The sequence below is a fragment of the Manis javanica genome, chromosome 15, assembly GCF_040802235.1.
Source record: "Manis javanica isolate MJ-LG chromosome 15, MJ_LKY, whole genome shotgun sequence".
In the NCBI taxonomy this organism is placed as follows: Eukaryota; Metazoa; Chordata; class Mammalia; order Pholidota; family Manidae; genus Manis; species Manis javanica.
Window position 1 is genome coordinate 43,452,370 of NC_133170.1, and position 23,782 is coordinate 43,476,151.

At 37.5% G+C, this 23,782-nt stretch overlaps 1 protein-coding gene across 1 annotated transcript in view; it reads left to right on the forward strand.

The window, feature by feature from the left end:
- The first annotated feature begins 3,643 nt into the window (after window positions 1-3,643).
- RAB5A (RAB5A, member RAS oncogene family) overlaps window positions 3,644-23,782 on the forward strand; it is a 30,809-nt gene continuing 10,670 nt past the window's right edge. Inside the window, exons 1-2 of the mRNA XM_017680617.3 lie at window positions 3,644-3,998; window positions 6,967-7,227. Coding sequence (XP_017536106.1) covers window positions 7,065-7,227 — 163 coding nt within the window. The 5' untranslated portion in view covers window positions 3,644-3,998; window positions 6,967-7,064. The remainder of the gene's footprint in view (window positions 3,999-6,966; window positions 7,228-23,782) is intronic.

The following is a 23,782-nucleotide window of genomic DNA, read 5'->3' on the forward strand; positions in this document are numbered from 1 at the left end:
TTTTAAATAGCATTTAAATATATTATAGTTTGAGATGTTACACAATAATGCATATTGAATTTTTAAGATACTGTGGCAAAACTAATTTTAAGTATGGGATTTTAAGTTGGGGTTATACATAGTCTGTCAGGTTTAAAAGTGTATTTGGTGATTTTTTATATTCCACACATACAGGGGGTGTAAAATTTGAATGAAATTTATAGGATTTCAGTATTTCTAAGAACTCTGTAAAAAGAACTTGTAAAATCCAAAAAATTTAAGTGATTAGGGGACACTATTTAACATTTGTAAAAACTGATTTTCTAGATAGCTTAATATAAATATTATTCTCCTAAGCACTCTAAAAGACTTGTTAGCATCTATGTTTGTATAAGGGTTCATTCAATTCTTTTGTTTTTACAAGTATCTATTGGGTCCCTATTTTGTGTCAGTCTTGGGAATACAATGGAATATAAACAAACCCCTATCCCATGGAATTTATATTCTAGTAGAGGTAGATAACCATCGAGTAAACCAATAAATAACATCATTTCACAGAGTGGTAAGTGTGAAAAAGAGATTGATATGGAGGGATGCTACTTTCGAATTGGTGAGTTTAGAAGTTGCTTAGGTAGGTGGCATTTGAACTGAGGCTTGCATGATACACTGCAAAGACACAAGCTTTTTAAACATGACTAGATAGTTTTTTTCTCACTGCCTTGTCATCATGCCTACAATTCCTTATGTTAGAATTACTTTTTGGTGTCTCTAGACAGTCCCAGATAAAAGTAAATGTTGCCATTCATTACCATCTATACAAAGATTAATTCTTCAACACACAATGGAAGAAAGATTTCCTGGAAGAGAAGGTAAATTTGGGGTGCTGTGGGTGATCATAAGACTCAAGGTGCTGGGAATTCATGAGTAGGGTTTTAGAGATTGGAGGGCAAATGAGGCACTGAGGGCAGAGTTCAAGTCTTCATGACTTTATTTAGGGCCCATTCATTTTGTATCTTCCTTAATAAGCTCTGTCGATGAGTAGGATCCCACACTTGACACTAAAATATATACAATTATCAGTCCTTCTCAGTCATCTGGGGTTACGGAAAAAACAGAGGCATATTGTGATTGGCAATAGAAGAGAAAAGCTCTCCTGTGGCATTTTAGCCTCTCAAAGTACCACTGGATCCTGGAATTGCTAGCCACTGAAAAGCAGCACTCTCCCAGGCAAACATTATGACTAAACTAGAAAATATTGCGGAAGGTATTCATGAAGGTGAATTAAAAGACAAAATTGGTAGAAAGAAATAGATGAGGAAGCAATATCCTAGAATGATGAATGGGAAGCTCCTAACAATTCATAAATGTCAGCATTCATGTGTTATGAGATCTTCTTAAGTCAAATGTCCACGATTCTAAATGTAATTATGTTCACAAATATTTTGGGGTCCCTATTATATCAAAGGCCCTCTGTGAGGAATTGAAATGATGAATAAATTATTCCTGGCATTTAAGAATGTTAAAATCCTTAAGGGAAAGAAAGCCCGAAGAGAAAAGTCTAGAAACTCTTTAACTGTAAAATAAGGCAGATAGAACCATTATAGGGAGTAAAGTATCATGAACCCATAGGAAAAAGATAACTAAATCCAGTATAAGTATCCTCAGATGCCAAAGAGAGGACCTGGCCTCCTGGCCAAGGTGAGACCTGCAGTGATGGGCAGTAGTGTTGTTTCAGGTGGAGAGAACGAAGTGACCAAAAACACCGAGATGAGAACGAACACGCAACATTCTGGGAGCAAAGAGTACATCGGTATGAATAGGGCACAAAGCAAGAGACTGGGGGAGAGGGAGCCTATAGAAATAGAATGAAAGGATTGTAGGTTGGGACTAGAGTTAAAGAACTTTGGACTTTTGTAAGTAATGAGACACAGCCGGATATTTTTGAGTAGTGTAAAGAATGGATAGAAAAGGCCAGAATGTACATAATTCCAGTTTACATGAATATCACCACAGATTCAGGGATTAGAGAATTTTGGTTAACAGAATGGACAATGGTTTATGAGGGAAAGAAGGAAGAGTTCAAGATGATTCTGCCCTTTTGACTCTACATGACTGGAAGGCTATTAATACCAGTCACCAAGCAGAAGCAAGTTTGGGGTGGATTAGGTATGGTTTTGGACACTGTTGACATCCCAAACTGATGTGACACGTCCTATTTCCTGATTCTTCCTGGGATTGTCCAAGAGGTATCACCATGACTAACATATCATATTGGAACAGCCCCTTGGAAATAAAGTGCCACATATATTATTAACGCATGACACATTAAGTTCTGCCGGTTAGTAACGGGGGAGTTGATCGCAAGACTGGTTGTTGAAGGGCTCAAATTACCTTCATTGCATCACATTGACTGAGCAACCCACAGGATACTTTACCCCGATTAAACAATGCAGACAACATCGATGTCCTCACAACAGGGCTATGAATGGCAATCTGCAAAGTAGCCCTTATCCTGAGGAAAAATCAATTTAACCTCCTACCAAAGTACAAAACTTAATTTTGTTTTGGGTTCAGTTGTCTGGCCAGGAGATTGCCTGTTGCATGAGATTCACCCAAAGCAGCCTGCCCTCTGTAGGTGTGCAGTGCAGAGTGATGTCAAAGTCTGGGGTTGTCTCACTGGAATCCTGCTTACCAACTCAGCTTCTGAGCCAGCCAGCACGTTAGAATACCATTTCATCACCAAGTGACTTTGGACAAATTACACAACCTCTGTGCCTCAAATTCTTTACCTGTAGAACAGGCACGCCTCATTCAATAATTCCACAACCATGACTGAAGACTCCTGGCTGCCAGGCACTATCTGGACACGGCGGCTAGGACCACTTTGGGGACTTAGAAATACTCTAATAGAGAAAGGCGAGGCAGTTAGTCTCAGAGTGAAAAACTCGTAGTTAAGAATAAAACACAAGTCCTATAAAGCTCTCAGTAGAGTGACTCGCGAGGCAAACTGAATGAAAGCTAGATATAATTTTTAGATTTGCCCCTCCCCACCCAAAACAGATACTCTCAATAAAAGCATATTATTAAGATTTTCCTCGCCTTAAGGACAGCTTCTGGAGTGAGTAGGGTCTTATCTTCCACCCAGGGGTAAATACCACTTACCGGCCTTTACAGACCCACCCATCCCCAGGGACACATTGGGGTCTCTCTCGTGCCAGGGGAGTCCCCCCAAAAACCCCGTAACAGAGTTGCCAAGGATGGGCTGTTGCAGGGTAAGCTAAGGGGGACTGTGAGCTAATATTCACAGAGGGCACTTCGCCGCCTCACCGACGGTGGGAGCAACTAATCCAAGCTCTCGCCGGCTTCCCCGAAACTCGAAGAGCGAAGGAGACGCGCGAGCGCACTGACACTGCGCCGAGACCACCGCCTCCGGAGAACAATGGCGGCGGCGAGGGCGGGGTCGCGCACCCCGGGCGACGGAGGTGGCTGGACGCGCCCCACCTGCTCGCAGAGAGCACGTGACACACCTGCCCCAGCTGGGGGGGCGGAGGGGGCTTTGAAGGGGGAAGGGGGAGGGGATGGAGCGGCCGAACTGGTGACGATAGGAAGTGACGAAGGGGCGTAGTTCTCTACGTGCAGCGACGTGGCGGCGAGGCCGGCGCCGCGCGGCGGAAGTGGCTCCCGCGCTGGGACCTGAGTGTTAGTGTTTTGGTTCGCGAAGCAGTCGGCGGCCGGCCTAAGGGGAGGAGGCGGAGGAGGGAGGAGGAAGAAGAATTGGTCGGAACTGGAGCGCCGGCGTCGGCGGAGGAGGAGAAAGAGACAGGCGGAGCGGAGAGAGGCGGAGACGGAGGCCGACGGGGGCGGCACCACGGCGCAAGCCCCGCGCTGACCAGTCTGAGTGGAGCGGCGCACGGAGGAGACGCGCTGCCACAGCATCAGCTTCAGCCTCCTGTCAGACTGCGTCTGGAACCTGCTGCCGGGAAGCGTCAGCCCCGCGGCTCCGCGCCCTGCGGTCTCAGGTAACAAGCCGTGCCCCGCTGCTCAGGGCGGGCCGGGACCCCAGGTATCCGCCGTCCCTAGCTCGCGCCTTCTCCCTCTCGTGCACCGGCGCCCCAGCCCAGAGAGCTGTCTGATCCGGCACCTCGTCCTGCCAGCGCTGTTGACTCATCCATCAGGGGGCTCTGGGGACGATTTGGGGACTGGCTGAGCGAGCGACGGGTGTCACCCTCTTCCCTTCTCAAGATGGCGCCGTGAAAGAGTGCTGGAGGCCGCGGTTCCGCCTGGCCCTGTGCTGGCAGTCCTCGGGGGATTCCCGGCCACAGCCGAGCCAGGTTCAGGGGAGGAGGGCAGGAAAGATGGCTACGAGGCCTGGCGGGTCCGGCCCCAGGCGGTCCGGTGTCTGGTATCAGTTACCCAGGTGCTCTCCGCGGAGGAACCAGGCCCCCAGCAGGTGTGAATTTGGGGAGCTCCGTGCCTTCGACTACCAAAGATGGGTAATGGAAGGAGAAGGAGGCTTGTCAAAATAGGCTGTCTAGAGATTCTTGTCTCATCTATGGAAGGTGGTGAAGCAGCTACAGGAACTCAGCACAGCTAGGCCGCTGAACTCTCTCAGTTGGTGGAGACCATTACACATGCTCTGCTGTTCTCTTCGCTGGAAGCTGCTCACTCCTCAAGATTTTCAGACTTTTTAAGCTCTGAACGTCATAATTCAAACAATTAGTTTTTGTCCTTTGCTTATGTGGAGATGTGGAGTCAGAGTTGGACCATTGCCTTTCATGTAACTGGTAGGAAAAAAACACTTGTACACCACTGTGATAATTCAGGACAGCTGAGAAACTTTAAGTGTAAAATGGGGATGATATTAGAGCTCGTAGGGTTGCTGTAAGCAAAAAATCGTTGAATAGTGCTTGGCACTAGTAAGTGCTCAGTAAATGTTAGTTGTTAGTACAATTTTGGTCAAAGAACATTCAGAAGAACATTAACTATAAAATGCCAGTTATTTTCAAAAAATTAAAAATACATTTTATGCAAAATATTTATTTATCAAGGCAAGTTTCAGTAAATACAAATGAATGGACATAATTTTTTACCTTAATGTTATGCTGTGTGTAATTTGTTTTCTGTTGGAGAGCCTTGGGAGGAACTATAATCCTAATAGCCTTTAAACCTAAAAAGGCAAGCTAAGTCGTAAGTTTTTAAAAATGGGAATCTGATGTTTTCCCTGTAATTTTGGTAGTATGGAAATTGGGTGTATATTGTCCTTGATGAGTAATTCAGATTGCTGCTTTGTTGGTAATCAGACAACTGGGAAGTGTATAAATTGGTATTGTATGTAGTATCTAGAGATGTACTGGTGCATTTTAAGTCTGCATGACTGTTCATACTTGGTCATTATTTCACCAAGCATCTGCTTTCATTGCCAATTTTTAATCCCTGTTACATGTTGGACACTGTACTAGAGATTTTTTACATACATTTTCTAATTTAATTCCCACAGCAGCTATGTAAGTTAGATATTCTGAAAGTAGAGACTGGAAATGAAAGACCTTGCTCTGGCAGAAATGGGTATAGCCAGCCAGGATTAGGTCCCCAAATCTGGTATGTTTTTAAGGGGGTGGAAGGATACTTGTGGGAATTGGAGCATTTTTTATTAATTTTTTAAAAATACATGGAAGTGGGAGGAATGGTATAATGAACTCATCACCTAGCTTCATTTATGGCCAGTTTTGTTTTATTTACATCGCCATTGCTTGGAAGCCACACAGACATACCATTACATTTGTAACTACTTCAGTTTGTATTACTAAAAGATAAGGACTTCTCAAAGCTGCTGTTTAGATAAGGCAGAGGTGATATGACTGTTCAAATGTAAGGCCTCATGGATATGTTTATTAATGAATTCATTGTCAGGAGGGACCTTTATATAAACTCATTTCATGTCGAAGGCAAATTTCCTATATTGTATAACAGTGATTTTAGGGAGGGAATCATCAGATTTAATATTCTCAGGGAACATGAGCACATTTTGATAAAAGATGGGAGAAAACTATTATGATTGACTTGTGAGTACACTGGACAAGGATTCTTGAAATGTTTGCAAATTCCTTTGAGATTGAAAATTAATGTTACTAGACAATAACACATAGAAATAGCCATCCAAGGTAGTTTTTTCTAAATGTGTTAATACAAGATAATATGTTTATTTACTTGTTAGCCCCCAAACTGCAGAAAAGTTTAAATGAATACTAATAAGCTCACCACATAGGGATGCAGTTAACACTTCCATCTATGATGTACTTGAGCACATGAGGAAATAGTTTGAAGTCTTTTTTAACCACTAGACACACAAAAGTGGGAGCCATGAACTATTTGTTGCTTCAAAATTACCATTAATTAAAAAGCATGTACAATTTAACAGAGGCCTTCAAATAATAATAGTCAACATTTATTGAGCTCTTACATGTTCTAGGATTTGTTCTAAGAGCTTTCCAATTGTTAATTTTCTTCAAAACTATTTTATCTCCAGTAGTCTGTCTCCACAACCTGAACTCTTTGAGTCAAAACTCTGGTTGCCTGGGTTGAAAGTTATCTGCAGCTTTGTCAGAGTAACTCCGTGACCTCAGTCAAGTTACTTAATCTCTCTGTGCCTGTTTCCTCATTTTGAAGGATTGTAATAGTCTTAACTTTATAGGATCTTTGAATGGCAATGTTCATACTTGAACTACCTGGCACAAAGAGATGACTCTTTAATAAAGGTTAGCTTAAAAAAACTTCAAGCCCAGAAAATTAGAGCAGGAATTTTGGCTCAAATTTCATTCCTTTACATTATTTCATTACAAAAGTAGTGAATTAAGCTGAAAGAGGTTATTATTGTCCTACAATAATATGTTACAGGCAAAATTTACTAAAGTGACTGGTATTAGAAATAAGAGATTAGTTTTGTTTTACTGATTTATATATTTAATTCTTTATTTTGTTTCTTCATAGGTTTCTTTACCTCCAGAAAGAAATACATTGGCATCTTGCATCCTGGAAGTTCATTTACGGGACTGAGTTCCTTAGGGACTTATTTCACAAATTTGGACATGGCTAATCGAGGAGCAACAAGACCCAACGGGCCAAATGCTGGAAATAAAATATGCCAGTTCAAACTAGTACTTCTGGGAGAGTCTGCTGTTGGCAAATCAAGCCTAGTACTTCGTTTTGTGAAGGGCCAATTTCATGAATTTCAAGAGAGTACCATTGGGGGTGAGACTTTATTTTTTCCCTTCTTCATTTAACTGAATCATACGTTGGCCAAGAAGGTTTTGCAGTTCCAGTTGTGTGATAATAAATCCCTTAGTAGGTCACATTGTGAAGAAAAGAGCTGTTCAGCAGACCTCGGTTTTAGAAAATTTACCTTGGTTTTTGTTGAGATAACTTTTTTTTACAATTTGATTTCCTGGTCATCCCCAGTATGGTTGTATGGAAACTGAAACGCAGTTTCAAACATGAGTAGAGTCAATGTCCCAAATAGTAAGATTTGTTCTAGTATCTGTTGCTTGATAATGATTAGAAGCTTCTTCAAATTAGTACATGTTTGACTGAATCATATTGGCATTAGAATAAGTAGTGAAAATAGTAATAAATAATAAGAGTTAATCTTAAAATTCAAATTTTAAATTATTGGACCATTTGTAAATCACAGTGATTTTTTTAATTGAATTGAATTTTATTACACTTAAGTTTTAGAATGCTAATGTGAAGGAAGAAAAAAGGTGAGTGATTAGTGGAGAGGGGCATGAAAGGAAAATGGGACCTGGAAAGTAAGATGCAAGAGGGGAGGAGAGAGAGAAAGCACTGCATACAGACAATGCCTGTGGTAGGACCGAGGGGAGGGGAGGGTAAGAGGCAGGACAAGGAGCAGCCAACTAACAATGCAGTGTTATGGACAGAAGACAGGAAAATAAAATAATAGAATTTAATTTTAAAAAATCCATGACTGTATAGCAGTAGGGCAAAACAGCTTTTTGGGGGCCTCAGTTTCATCTGTGAAATGAAGTTTTTGAATTAGATAATGTCAGAGGAACCACACAGCTTGAGATTCACAATTTCTTTGTAAGAGGTGTTCAAATAAGCAGTACTCTATTTTTTCAGGTATATGTGAGTATATTTTAGTCTCACATATTTAAAAAGTCAAACTTTTGAAATGCCTACAGTGACAGATACCCACTGAACACACCAATTTCTTAGAACCCAACTTTGAGAAGCATAATGTTATGCTTTACAGTTACTGTCTGTTCTCAAGTATGTATGCTTGAGAATTTTAGGCATGGCTGCAGATCCTTCTAGTAAGATAAATTGTGGGATGCTACTGCCTCCTGGCTTTTCCCTATAGGAAATGTACTACATAAATAGTATTTCCACTTTAATAGACCCAGGGTACAATAGTCATCATCAGTCTCTTATTGTATATCCTGTTACAGTGTTGCATCGTTTTAAAGTTTTGAATTTTTTATAAACAGGTATGTGTCAAAAATGTCTATCATGGGAGCTTTTATTCTGAGTCAGAAATCTTGTCTTTTTAAAAAATACATATATATTACACATTCTTTTTGGCTTCTTTGTCAATATATCTATGTGTGGATGGTTTATAAATGAAATGATACCTCTCAAAGTTTAGCCTTCTCCAGAAAACAAATTGGGCCAAAGCTAACTGGCCCACATGGTAGGAAGAATTTTCAAGACTGCTCCATCATGTTCACCCACCTTAAACTGGGGCACAAAGTTAGTTACTGTAAACGCTTCTTGGCAAGTGATTGTCAGTCGCACTGTTTCCCAAAGTACATGTGGATCTAGGCTGAATGAATTCTGGGCCAGATAGGTTTGGGACCTGCTGTATACTACCTCCTGACCTCATAGTAATGAACTCAATATCTGGGAATCTTCATGGGCCTAAGACTAGAATTTTTGTTTTTGTTTTAGATACTCCTTCATCTTCTAAGTGTATTTTCTTTTAATGACTTCTCAAGGAGACATTTAAAAGAGACATTTAACCTCATGTCAGTACATCATAAATATACATACCTCTGATATTTGTGTGTGTGTGTGTGTGTGTGTGTGTGTGTGTGTGTATATGTATTCCACCTCCATTATTACCAGTTAGATTGTCTACATTTCTTTAATTAATTTTTCAAAAGGTGTTCATTACTACATGTAAAGCTTCCTTAATATTTTCTACTTTTATCTGGTTTTGAAAACCAACTTTAAAAGGAATTTACATCCAAAATTCTGTGTTAATGGTTATTGGACACTTTTTCACCATGTTGACCACATATTAATATTTTTGGAAGTTATGACAGTACCTTTATGATGACAGCTGTGAGCACTATTTTTTTTCTGTTTTTTTTATATAATTGAATATATAACATTGTGTAAGTTTAAGGTTTAAGAAGTGTTGATTTGATATGTTTATAAAATGAGCACTGTTCTGTAATGCTCTTTGCTAAAATCTGTTAGCAAAGGCTTTTCGCCCTTAGGGGCTATAGTAAATTCTAAGCATTCAAGGACTTCAAAGTTTGAGCTATTTAATGATCAACACCACTGGTCCATAACTTGTAAGTAATAGTGTTTTCCTTTGGTTGATGCATGGTAGGAGTTAACTAACAAATGAACTTGTTCAAGTGTTTTGCATTTCATCTGTTCCTTATTTTTTATTTGACTGTATATGGTAATGTTACTTATGGTAAGAAGAGCCTCACTTAAAATTTTCATCTGTGTTTGATTGTGTTTTAAGGTGGAAATCATGAGCAGCATTCTTGAATTTCTATATTCTAGAACCTTACATTCATCAGAAATATTAAGGTACTTTGTGTGGTTCTTCTAAACATGATAGCTTGATTTAAGATTCCATGTTGTCTCACCATATGCCACACCCCTGCCCTTTGACCCTATAGCATTCATAAAGAAATTAAGTTATTAGGTGTGGTGGTTGTAGCACCTTGGAAAGTTCTAGCTTTATTTGTAGGAGCTAAGTCTGCATGACATTTATGTTCCTGTTTGTTTAAGACTAGCCCAGATGGTTAACAACAAGCATTAGACTCAGGGTTTGCCTTCCTTCTTTACTTGCTATCTCACCTGTGGAGGCTTCAGTAAATACCTTTTGGATGAAAGGGCTGGCCATCTTTCATTTAACACCTTGAGCACCTGAGGACTTTAAATATTTCTGGTGAGTTTGTCAAAATTTATTTCTTTTGTTTTCTTATTTTTATATTTTTTCCTCTTTTTTGTTGTCCAAAAAAATCTGTTTTTAAAAATAAATTACGTATTTATAAACAAGTGGATCCTCAGTGTAAGTCAGGGCAAGGCTGGAATATACAGTACAATAGCATGCAGTCATTCAACCCGTTTTTTCTTTTGAGACATAAAAGTTTGATGCACAGTTTAATTTTGTATGCACTAGCATCAAAGTAATGTCTTACATACTCTAAAATTTAAGTTATGGAACTGTATATAAGAATATTGACAGCATTTCTCTTCTGGTACTGTAAATTTTGAGCTTTAGAGCAATGGTTCTCAAAAGAGTGTTCACTGTTCCAGAAGCCATCTGTATTACCTAGGAACTTGTTAAAAATGAAAAATCCTATATAGAAGCAGAACTCAGGGGTTGAATCAGTAATCTTAAATTTTAGCAATCTTGAGTTTGAGGCTATTGTGATACGTGCTAAAGTTTGAGAAACCACTGCTTTCTGTGTTCTAGGTATTACCTTTGCGCTAAAGTTGTTCTCCCACAAATGGAATAATTGCTTTTCTTTTTCCTTTTGTAAATTGTGTTTTTTGGAGGATTTTAAAAGATGTTGTTTATCCAACTACTAAAGTTTGAGAATTACAAGTATTGTATACTGGTTACATCATATATTACCTCTATCTTTTTGTATAGGATCTCTTCCTACAAATCTATTAACCTATTAACCTCCTAGACCTCTTTAAAAGAGCATGGACACTTGTCTGTCCCATCAAGGGTACTCTGCCTTTTCTCTGCCAGACATATAGATACAGTATCCATGTTTTCAGTCACCTGTTTCTCATTTAAAATTACAGAAACAAATGAGATTTAAAACTTTATAAAAAAGTACTTCCTATATCTGAGCAACTAAATTTCTTCAAATTCTGCATGCTAAATTCTTTTTTTTATTAAAGTATTATTGATACACATGTTCAGGTTTCACATGAACATTGTGGTTTCAACATTCACCCATATTATCAAGTCATCACCCCCCAATTGCAGTCACTGTCTGTCAGCATAGTAAGATGCTGTCGAGTCATTACTTGTCTTCTCTGTGCTGTACTACACTTTTCCGTGTACCTACCTTTATTGTGATTGCGAATTGTAGTGCCCCTTAATCCCCTTCTCCATCCTTACCCACCCTCCCCAACCCATCCCCTTTGGTAACCATTAGACCCTTCTGGGACTCTGGGAGTCTGCTGCTATTTTGTTTCTTCATTTTTGCTTTCTTTTATACTCCACAAATGAGTAAAGTCATTTGGTACTTGTCTTTCTCCGTCTGGCTTATTTCACTGAGCATAATACCCTCTAGCTCCATCCATGTTGTTGCAAATGGTGGGATCTCTTTTTATGGCTGAAGAATACTCCATTGTATATATGTATCACATTTCTTTATCCATTCATCTACTAATGGATGCTTAGGTTGCTTCCATATCTTGGCTATTGTAAATAGTGCTGTGATAAACATAGGGGTGCCTATGTCTTTTCTAATCAGGGGTCTTGTTTTCTTTGGGTAAATTCCTAAGAGTGGGATTACTGGATAAAATGGTATTTCTGTCTTTAATTTTTTGAGGAAACTCCATATTGCTTTCCGCAAGGGTTGAACTAATTTACATTCCCACCAGCCGTGTAGGAGGGTTCGCCTTTCTCTGCATCCTCACCAGCATTTGTTGTTTCTTGTCTTCTGGATGTTTGTCTGGATGTTTGTTCTTGTCGACTGGATGTTGGCCATTCTAACTGGTGTGAGGTGATACCTCGTGGTTTTAATTTTCATTTCCCTAATGATTAGCAATGTGGAGCATCTCTTCATGTGCCTGTTGGCCATCCAGATTTCTTCTTTGGAAAAGTGTTTGGTCAGATCCTCCACCCGTTTTTTAATCAGGTAATAGTTGTTTTTTGTATGTTGAGGCATGTAAGTTCTTTATATATTTTGAATGTTTACCCATTATCAGTAATTCATTTATGAATACACTTTCCCATACGGTATGATGCCTTTTTGTTCTGCTGATGGTGTCCTTTGCTTTACAGAAGCTTTATAGGTTGATGTAGTCCCACTTGTTCATTTTTTATTTTGTTTCCCTTGCTTGAGGAGATGTGTTCAGGAAAATGTTGCTCATGTTTATATTCAAGAGATTTTTCCCAATGTTTTCTTTTATGAGTTTCATGGTTTCATGACTTACATGCAGGTCTTTGTTCTATTTTGAGTTTACTTTGTGTATGGGGTTAGACAATACAGTTTCATTATCTTACATGTAGCTGTCCAGTTTTGCCAACAGCAGTTGAAGAGGCTGTCTTTTCCCAATTGTATATCCATGGCTCCTTTATCGTATATTAATTGACTGTATATGTTTGGGTTTATATCTGGGTTCTCTAGTCTGTTCCATTGATCTTTGGGTCTGCCAGTAACAATTGTTTTCATTACTTTGGCTTTGTAGTAGAGCTTGAAGTTAGGGAGCCTAATCCCCCCAGCTTTGTTCATCTCGGGATTGCTTTGGCTATTCGGTGTCTTTTGTGGTTCCAGATGAATTTTAGAACTATTTGTTCCAGTTTATTGAAGAATGGTGTTGGTATTTTGATAGGGATTGTATTGAATCTGTAGATGGCTTTAGGCAGGATGGCCATTTTGACAATATTAATTCTTCCTATCCATGAGCCCAGGGTGTATTTCCTTTTATTGGTGTCTCCTTTAATTTCTCTCATGAGTGTCTTGTAGTTTTCAGGGTATAGGTGTTTCACCTCTTTGGTTAGGTTTATTCCTAGGTATTTTATTCTTTTGATGCAGTTGTAAATGGAGTTGTTTTTCTGATTTCCATTCTGTTAATTCATTGTTAGTATATAGGAATGCAGCAAATTTCTGTGTATTAATTTTGTATCCTGCAACTTTGCTGTATTCAGTTATTCTAATAGTTTTTTGGTGGAGTCTTTTGGATTTTCTCTGTATAATATGTCATCCAGCATCTTAAATTCTTCCCCCATTTATATATTTTTACAAAAGTGCTTGGTCATGTATGTTATATTAAATGCATGCCACCCACATCAAGTAAGTTATTTGTAGAGGTTTTTTCAGAGGTAGAAATTTCAGTTAGAATACTACATGTATGCAGATATTTAAACCAGCTTCCTAAACTGAGAAAGGCAACCAGAAAATTTAAATCTTAGTAACTTATGTTTTTCCTGTAGTATTATATTAAGCTTTCTACTGTTACCCTTCACTTTGCTTTCAGAAAGACTTGTTTGTGTGTAGACAGTCCCTAACTTAAAATTTTTGACTTTACTGTGATGCAGAAGTGATACATGTTCAGTAGAAAATCATACTTCATATTTTGAATTTTGATCTTCTCCTGGACTAGCTATATGCTGTACGGTATCATTCTCATGATGCTCTGGCAGCAGGCTGCAGTTCCCAGTCAGCCAGCCAGCCATGTGATCACAAGGATAAACAACCAATACTCTTGTGACCATTCTGTTTTTCACCTTTAATACAGTATTCAATAAGTCTCATGAGATACTCAATGCTTATCATAGCATAGGCTTTATATCATGATTTTGCCCAACTGTAGGCTAATTTAAGAGTTCTGAGCACATTTAAGGCAGACTAGGCTAGGTTAGAATATTCAGTAGGTTACCTGAATCAGGTGCATTTTGGACATAGCATGTTTTCGGCTTAAAATGGGGTTATGCCACAGTAAAGACATAATCCTATCATAAATCATGGGAGATCTGTAGTTATAATCTGTACGTTTATTGCCTTTATATTTTTGCTTCTGTACATTGTTTTCAATTATAAGTAGTTTTGAGAAAGGACAGACCTAAAGACAAACTACCAGCATATGGTTTTTGAGAAAAATGGTGTTTGAAATATTGTTCTTTCTGATAACAGCAGGAGTTAAAATTTGTGGAAGCTAATCATTTCGTTTCAGGTCTAAAAATATTATCTTTATGCATAATAGTTTCTTCTAGAAATTATTTCATATTTAAATTAGATTGTATTATTCAGAGAGGTTGCTAGAGATTCAATATTTTATATCACTTTGTACCAATTACAACCTAAAACATTGTCTTTTAATAATCTTATTATTCTCCAATGTCCTGGTTTAAATATTACCATATGTTGCCAAACATTGCTGTGAATTAGGAGTCAGTAAGCTTTGTGTGCTAATCCTGACACTCTTTTGTAAATACTTCTTATTGACACATTTGTAAAATGAGAGGATTGATCTAAATAAGGATTCTTCTAGAATAGATTTCTTATGTACTGTCCTCCACATTAAATAATAAAATTTAACCTTTTTATCTTCTTAAAATTTACTTCAGTTTGGGATCATGAACATCAGTTTTTGCCCTATCTTAATTCATTGATTGCCTTCTGGTGCTGCTGAAGTGTGCAAAGCAGTTTGTAGAGTGATTTTACCTGTTAGCCATAACTATAGTGAACTGCCTCCCTTGATTCACTAATTTGCTACTTTTATTCTGTTATGTACTGGTAAGATTATCATCAAGCTTCTTTAATACTCACAAATCTACCAAGCTCCTAACACACTATGTTCAGGTTGTAGAAATCAAAGATGACTTCATAGTTTAAGATAGGAAACAGATTGAGTACTCATAAGGTAAATTAAATAAAGCCTAAATGTCCAAAGATTATGTTTTCATTTACTATATATGTATATCCCAAAAGAAGATATACTTAAAAAGGAAGTGTATCTTCAGCTTACATACCAAAGAAATCTGTAGGTTTGCATAAGCTTTGGTTCGTGGACTTCATGACATGTAATTTGCCCTCATTCAGCTCATCTTTGCTACCTTCCTGTTCTTGACTCTATTATGAACATATAAAGTATCCAGTTAATTGTTGATTTTTTTCATAGAACAGTGAGAGGCACAGCACATGAGAGGCACTTGATTCTGAATGATGGGGGTTGGACTGGGAAATTTAAATTTGCTTTTAATAGAGTGAGAATTCTAACTTTAAAACATAAAGGAAACTTTGTTTTCAAAAAACGTTCCTGTCTTGCCAATGGGTTTCAGCTCCAGACAAGTTCACTACAGATTTAGTGAGACCGAAAAAATTGACAGTGGAACATTCTTGAGGTGAAAGGATTTATGCCCAACTTTATTCCCAACGGTGGCAGGTCAGTGACGAGAGTCCCATCCACTCAGAGGGAGTCTGCACGCAGCAAGCTGGTCCCCACCTCTGGGCCTCCCTGCCCCCGCAGCTGTCTCAGTCTGTCTTCGGCACTGCCACCACTCCAGCCTGTGCTCTCCTGCAGCCGTGCAGCCCAGAGCACTGGGCAGAGCTCTTTAGAGTCAGTAACAATGTATTCCCACACGTGCAGTGAACAAGCCAACCAAGAGTCGGGTGAGAATCCTGGCCATAGGAACCTTCACTTTCTCCCCAGTTCCTTTTCCCTTTTTGGGTCTTATACCATGATATATTATTTATATACAGTCTTATTTGTGATGCATGCTGAATTAATTTATCATAGAATAACATTATTTGGAGTCATCATTGAGAGCCTTTTGTTATATGCCTCTTGGTGGAGGAGAGAGGGATGTCTAAGAGAGAAAAACAACAGGAGTAATTTGGCTGTCTATGTAAACGTTAATTCTAGCCAACAAATTACTAAATTCCTCAAGGTAAGAAGAAGTGTTACTGAAGTCAAATAATGGATTTTGAAAAATAAATAATCTGAATGTTTTGCAAATGTTTTAAAATAGAATATTTGAAGTAAGTATTGATGAACAGCATTAACTCTTTGAAGTTATAAGAGTGAAACCAGTCACTTAACAGTCTCCACAGTTGAAGATAAATCAGGTGCTCTTTAGACTCAAAAAAAGAGTACTCTGATATGGTAATCCAGTAATATACTATGTAGTTAACATCTTTAGCACTTCTCAATCAAAAAATAGCGAGGAGGTGTTCCACTTAGTTGGTAACAGTTCTCTTTGACTGGTAATGGGAATGTATCTTCAACACACAAGTTAATCCTAACTCTCTCATCTATTGTGTTCATAAATAATTTGTAAATTTTTAGAAAAATGTGACTTCTAAAAAGTGTAGGGTAATTAAGATAGTTTATAAAATAGCTTTTAAATGGTTATGTGATAACAGAACTTACAACAGCATTTTCAAAAGTCTCATCTGGATCTTACAGTGGTATATGAGGAAATACTAATTTTTTAATAAGGAAACTGAGGCAAGAAAAGTGATTTGTCTGAGGTTTTGCAACTAAGTGACAGCTGGGATTGGAGAAAGATCTTTTCTTCAGTACTGCCTATATTCTGATATTGATTGTGTTTGTGTGTGCATATATATCCCCCACCACCACCACCGTTTCTCAAATTCTGAAGATACTGTCAAACTACAAAATCTCGTTCAAAGTTAGGGTATGCATGGCATGACAGAAGCATTCTATTATAAAATGTGTAGTATTTGACAGATAATGGACCCCCTTATATATCACTATACAAAGAAAATAATGTGAAAGCATTTTGACATAAAAATTTGAATCACCCATATTCCAGAGTTACCACACTGTTCATTTTTATGCCATCCACATGAATCACATTTCTTAATTTGTATTATTTCCTTAATTAGTTCTTGAGTGAAAATTCATATTTAAAGGGTTTACATTGAAAAGTCTGCCAACATCTAACCACTGAGTTCTTTACTCCAGAAAGTGTTACTTTGTTGTATATCCTTGCAAAGTTACTATTACATTCAAACTTGATATTCTCCCACTTTTTAATGCAGTTTGAAACATAACATACCTATGATAGACACTATATTTTTTATTTTAATGCTGTTCCAGTTATCACTGCTCAGAAACAAATGACCTTGAAACTTAGTGATTTTAAAACAATCATTTTATTATCTCTCATGATTCTTTATCTTTGCATAAAACTAGAGCCAGGAGGTATTCTGCTTGGGGAGTAAGTGGGTTTAGTAGGTGGTTTTCTAATGTCATAGGTTGCATTCAGTGCAGGGGCTAGAATCATCTCAACAAATCCAACAGCTGATGCTGGCAGTGGGTTGGGCCCACAGTCAGAACAGTACATGTAACTAGAATTTCCTCATACGTAATGGCTGGGTTCAAAAATGTGCCCCAAAAGTACCAAGTGGAAGCTGGGGATCCATTTATGACCTAGCCCCAGAAGTCACAGTATCAATTATGTTATAGTCAGAGGCTTGCGTGGACTTGAGGGAGGAGTGTCAGTGTCTAATGTAAGAAGAATGTGGTGTGGAGAATCTTGTTGCCGCCATCGTGGAAAATACAGTCTTCCAGAGATCTAGTGATAATCACTTTATGAAGAAGTGTCCTCATTTTTATAGGCTGTTGGATCATTCCATTGCATAGAACATACCAATGTATATATGTAGTCATTTCCATAGTTTTTGGCTTGCATAGAACATACCAATGTATATATCTAGTCGTTTCTGTAGTTTTTGGTTTGTATACTGGTATTTTTGAGTACTAACACTGCTGCAGTGAATAATTCATAGTCATTTGTCATACATTCCAAGTATTTCTGTAGTGTAAATTCCTAGAAGTTGATCACTGTGTCAAAGATTATATACGTTGTAATTATGAAAAATGTTTCCAGACTGCCCTTAACCAACAATGCACAGAGTGCCTATTACCCTACTTTACTAACTTGAGGTATTATCATACATGTAGATCTTTGCCATTTTTATGTTTTGATCTCTGCATTTTTTTTTTTGAGAGGGCATCTCTCATATTTAGTGATCAAATGGTTGTTAACAACAATAAAATTCTGTATAGGGGACTCAATGCACAATCATTAATCAACCCCAAGCCTAATTCTCAACAGTTTCCAATCTTCTGAAGCATAACGAACAAGTTCTTACATGGTGAACAAGTTCTTACATAGTGAATAAGTTCTTACGTGGTGAACAGTGCAAGGGCAGTCATAACAGAAACTTTCGGTTTTTGATCTCTGCATTTTTTTATGTACATTTTTCCCATGTTATGGGCAAGGTCGAGCATCTTTTCATATTTTAGACTGAGTTTCTTTTCCTGTGAACTATTTATGACAATATTTCTATGTATATTCATTATATTAATCATACTATTGTATTTCATTTCATTTATTGATAAAGTTCACAGTATTGTACTCATGTTTATTTTAGTAACCACTTGTCTTATTACTATTCATATGTTTATTGTTAGACATTTTATGTTTGCAATTTTTGTTTGCTGTTAGGTCATCGTGTAATAGTGGATATTTTCTTGGAATTTTTTTTTGTACTTAATTCTGTAAGATAAATTTCAAGATGTGGTTGGTTACTGAACCAAAAGTAATTTTATCTAATGGTGTGGGATCAAAAGGATCTCAGACTTTTCATCACATTTTTCCTCCCTTAGTGATACTTCCCATTTCTTTGGTTGTTGATTGGCACGGGTAGTTTTGCTCTTTCTGTGATTACAGATTTCCTCTAACTGTTACTCTGGAGGCTAGAGTCTTCTCTGTCTCTTCTCCCTTCTTTAACTTGCTCTTTTCCATTCCTGTGTTGTAAAATCCTGAGATAACTGGAACTTTTAGACTCACTTAGTGGATGGGCTTTTGCTAAGCATTAAAGAGTCACTTTCATGGCCAGTAATGTTTTGAAGGTCTGGGGTATTTCCTTGAGATCTAGGAAGAATTAAGTTTGGGTTCTTGAACCAAATAGAGAAGGGCCATCACCAAGGAGAAAGAGGAAAGAAATTTTCTTTGCAAAATAGTCTGGACATTGTCCTTGCACATTATATTTGATTTTTTATAGTTTGAAAATGATATGCTGAGATGTTGAGTTTTCAATATTATCTTTCTTGGTATTCTGTGGGCTCCCTGGATCTGTAATTTGTTGTCTGACATCAATTTAGGGAAATTTTCAGTCATTATTGACATCTTCTGATCCCTTCTCTTTCTGGTACTCCATTACAAATAGATAATATCTTTTGTAGTTGTCCCATAGCCCTTGGATATTCTGGGGGTTGTTTTTGTTTTTGTTTTCATTCTTTGTATTTCAGTTTTGAAGATTTCTATTGATAAATCTTCAAGGTCTGAAGATTCTTTCCTCCATCATGTTCAGTGTTGTAATAAGCCCATCAAAAGCATTCTTCATTTCTGACAGTGTTTGATTTCTGGCATTTCATTTTGGTTCTTTCTTAGGGTTTCCATCTCTCTGCTTCCATCTCTCTGCTACCCATCTGTTGTTGAATATTGTCTGCTTTATCCATTAGATCTATTAGTTAGCACATTAATCCCAGTCTGATAATTCCAACATCCCTGCCATGTCAGCTTCTAATGCTCACTTGCTCTGTCTCGTCATACTGTTTTTTTGCCCTTTAGTATGCTTTGTAATTTTTCTTGCTAGCTGCATATGATGTAGTAGGTAAAAACAACTGCTGTAAATAGGCCTTGGGTAATGTGGTGAAGAGTTGGGGGAGAGGAAGTGTTCTATAGTAATTATTATTTTAATGATTAGGTCTGTCTTTTTGTGAGCCTGTGCATCTGGACAGTGAACTGGGCTGGAGTTAAATATTTCCCTTCTCCTGTATAGAGAAAGCTAGAGCTGGATGGCATTGAGTATTCCTTCTGTCATCAGGTCAGACTAATAATATCCCATCAGGTAAACTAGTTTCTCCTGAGAGCAGACTTTGTTAAGAACAGTGTGGGTCTGGCTTATTTAAGAATGGTTCCTTTTTACTTCACCCTGCTGGAGGCACAAGGGAATTTTTCTCTGGTCTTTTCTGTGAGAACTTGATCGAGTTCCTGGAAGTGAAAGTCACAAAAGCATGGTGGCCTGCTTTGACTGGCTCCCCTGGAGTTTTAAGCTCAGACTTGTGCTCACCTGCCATCCAGCAATCTGTCAGTTACAGTTTGGGTTTTCCTACCTGATCACTGTATCTCCAGTTTTGGGGGCAGCAGACTGCCTTGTGGCCTCACTTCTCTAGGAAATATAAGAAGAGTTTTTTGGGGTTTTTTTTCAGTTCAGCTTTTTACTTGTCAGGATGAAGTGGCAACTTCTAATAAGCTCCTACATGTAGAACTGAAAACCAGAAATCATCTTTTCCTTGCATATTATAAGAATTGAATATAGATAAAATGGCTTTCATAGATACATATCACTTAAAGCTATGTTTATTTCATTACTTTTTCTCTGTTGCTGTTTGTTGGGGAGCATTTGTCGGATAGTTAATAACTAACGACAGACAACCTTTCCCTTTTCTCCCATTTTCCCTTTCTTCTTTGAAAAGTGCATCTTCATTCTGCCTCATTTGGTGTACATGCTTGTTATATAAATCCGTTATGGTGAGTAAAGACTATAAACAGATTATGCCCTTGGTGGGTAACCCACATGCTCTTAATCTTAGCCTTGTTCAAATGCTGGCTTTATCAGTTTTTCTAGGGTTTGAGGCACTCAAAATTACTACCCAAATTCAAACTCCTAAAATTAATTTCTAAACAGTGTGCAGTGGTGTAATATCAGAAATACTAGTATGATAGCGTTCAGCTGGTGATGTGATTACCTTATGTCCTAGAGAGTGGATTCCTTTAGGAGAGTTGGGTATCCTTTAAGAGGTAACTGTCAAGCTTTAATAGTAAAAAAATTTTGACTTTCCTTATTCTTGGGTTATTTCTGAGAAAATTACATGAATTAATCTTTCAAAATTGATCTTTTGCCTAGACAATACTGGAGAAATAACTAGTTCTTATTCTTTACTTCATTTTGCTGACTCCATGCAGACTCTTACCTATATATCATTAATATTTTCTGAAATTGCAATTCATTTGGCAACAATTATCTCTAGATGTTGCTGAATGATTTTTGTTACAATAAAATATGCATAATATAAAATTTACCATTTTAACCATGTACAAGTTCTGTGGCACTAGGTACATTCACATTGTGCAGCTGTTAGCACTATCCTCAGAACTTCATCTTCCCCAGCTGAAACTTTACCCATTAAACAGTTACTCATCATTCTCTCCCCACCTCTACACAGGGCAGTTACTATTCTACTTTCTGTCTTTTTGAATTTGACTATTCTAGGAACCTCTTACAAGAGAATTTATGCAATATTTGTCCTTCTGTGAGTGACTTATTTCACTTGGCATGTCATCAGGGTGATTCCATATTATAGCATGTCAGAATTTCCTTCCTTTTTAAAGTAGAAAAACATTCCATCATATGTATATACCACGTTTTGCTTATCCTTCATTCACCCATTGTTGAACTCTTTATTCTACCTTTTGGCTGTTGTGAATAATACTGCTATGAACATTGTTGTACAAGAATCTGTTCAAGTCCCTGTTTCACATCTTTTTGGTATATACCCAGAAGTGGAATTGCTGAATCATATGGTAATTCTGTGTTTAATATTTTTGAAGACTCTATTCCCATTTCTGTAGCAGCTGCACCATTTTATATTCCCACTATCAGTACACAAATGTTCCAATTTTTATGCCTTGCCAACTTGTTTTCTGTTGTTTTGATAATAGCTGACCTAGTGGGTGTGAAGTCGTATCTCATTGTGGTATTAATTTCCATTTTCCTAATAATTAGTGATGTTAAGCATCTTTTCATGTGCTTCTTGGCCATTTGTATACTTTGGAGAAATTATTGAAATCCTGTGCCCGTGTCTTAATTGGGTTGTTTGGGTTTTCTTGTTGCTGAGTTGTAGGAATTCTTTATGTATTCTGAATATTAATCCTTATCAGATGCTCTTGGAATTTTTAAGAATGAATCCTGTATGATTAGTATTTATAGGTCATCTCCCAAGATGGATTTACTTTTGGGAATATTGCCATCTTTTTGTATATCTCTACAGTAATTTTTTCTTCACCTTGTTGCCAAGCTTTTGGAGTGTTGGGGGAGGGGAGGTTAGTCACTCTGTGCTTTCCTCTCCGCCCTAATTTATTTTTATCCCCTCTCTCTTATTTGCATTAATTGAAATGTAACTCTTACCTGAATACATGGTTGTTTTTGCTGCCATAATCTACTGGGATTATGTGTACACACATATGCAACCTATAAACAACCCTTGTACACACATACAATTTTAATAGGAAATAAAAATGGTCTCAGTTTTTGTTTTGCCTGTTGTCAACTCTAGACCACTGTGTACAGTCTGTCTGAAAAAATCTATTATATTAGGTTATTGCTGTTGACTCATTTTTCCCAGCAAGCCAATTTCTGCCTTCACTGATAACTTTGGTACCTGGTTCTTGATGCAACTTAGTCAGTTACGGTCATCCTTCTCTGTGATTGGCTATTCATCTTCAAGTTTGATCTAAATCCCTTGTACTCACTCATTGAATTCCTTGCTTCACTGAAAAACCTTTGTTTCCCCCACAAATCACTTATAAACAGTCTGTAACTAGGATATGATCACAAGCCCCTGATCTACTTCTGCAATCTTGAACAAGACCTTTCCCTTCTCTAGCAACTATATCCTTACCTTTCAGTTTTAACAGGACTTCAATCCACTACTTCTGAAAAGTTTTACTTAAGGGAAAATGTTCAGTCATTATCCTACTGTGGGGACACCACTGTTACTTTTGTCTCCTTTATGCTTTTCTACTCACTGTTTTTGTGTAGGTAGACCATATCCTTACCAGGAATTTTTTTTTTTTTACTTTTTGGCTTTTAAATACGTCATTTAATAATCTTAAAATTAAATTGCTGCTGAACACCAACTTTACCAGTGCCTTTTCATTTATACATCTGGATTGTTTTCTAATTGTATGTACAAGAATTCTTCGAGCTTGAAGATTTGTTCTCTCTATTCTGCCTCCCCATACTGTCTTGAAGATTCCATGAGCTATTAGGTCAAACAGTATCAGCATTTTGGTGGCTTTGCCGCATGTTAACAAAATTGTTTCCAAAAAAGTTACACAAAATCACAGGCAGAGAGTGAGTTTTTGCCACACTCTGTATTTTTATTTTTTCATTTTGCTAAATGAGAAGATAAAACTTAATTTTTTCTGCTGTGAAGATTTTATTACTAGTGATGTTGACTTTTTTCCTGTTATATTTCTTCTCTGAATTTACTTTATACATTTATTCTTCAGGCTTTAGGAGTTTTTCTCAAGATTCCTACATATTAAAAAATAATCTCAACATCCACTGTAGAAATTTCCCTCTCTGTGTTCACCCCTGTGTTTGGGGTGTATGATAAATGTTTTGCAAACTTGAAGTCTCAAATTTTTATGTAATCAAGCCTAACAGTCAAATTACATAGGATTTTTGGTCCATTCTAATAATGTAAGTCTTTCCTATCAGATTTGATAAATAAGTTGAGTGTTGGGATGGTATTGGTTCCTTGGTTTTTCTCTTTTTTGCCCTGTTTAATTCATGTTGAATCATTTTAGTTCTGAGTGTAAACTTTTTTTTTGAGTTGTTAACCATTGGCTAATGCTATTGATTTGGATATTCTCTCCCTTTCCTGGTGTATTGCAGTGTCTCATCCTTGCTTATTATTTATTAAGGCCTTCTACATTTTTGGTATTTGCAAATTTAACATTTACAGT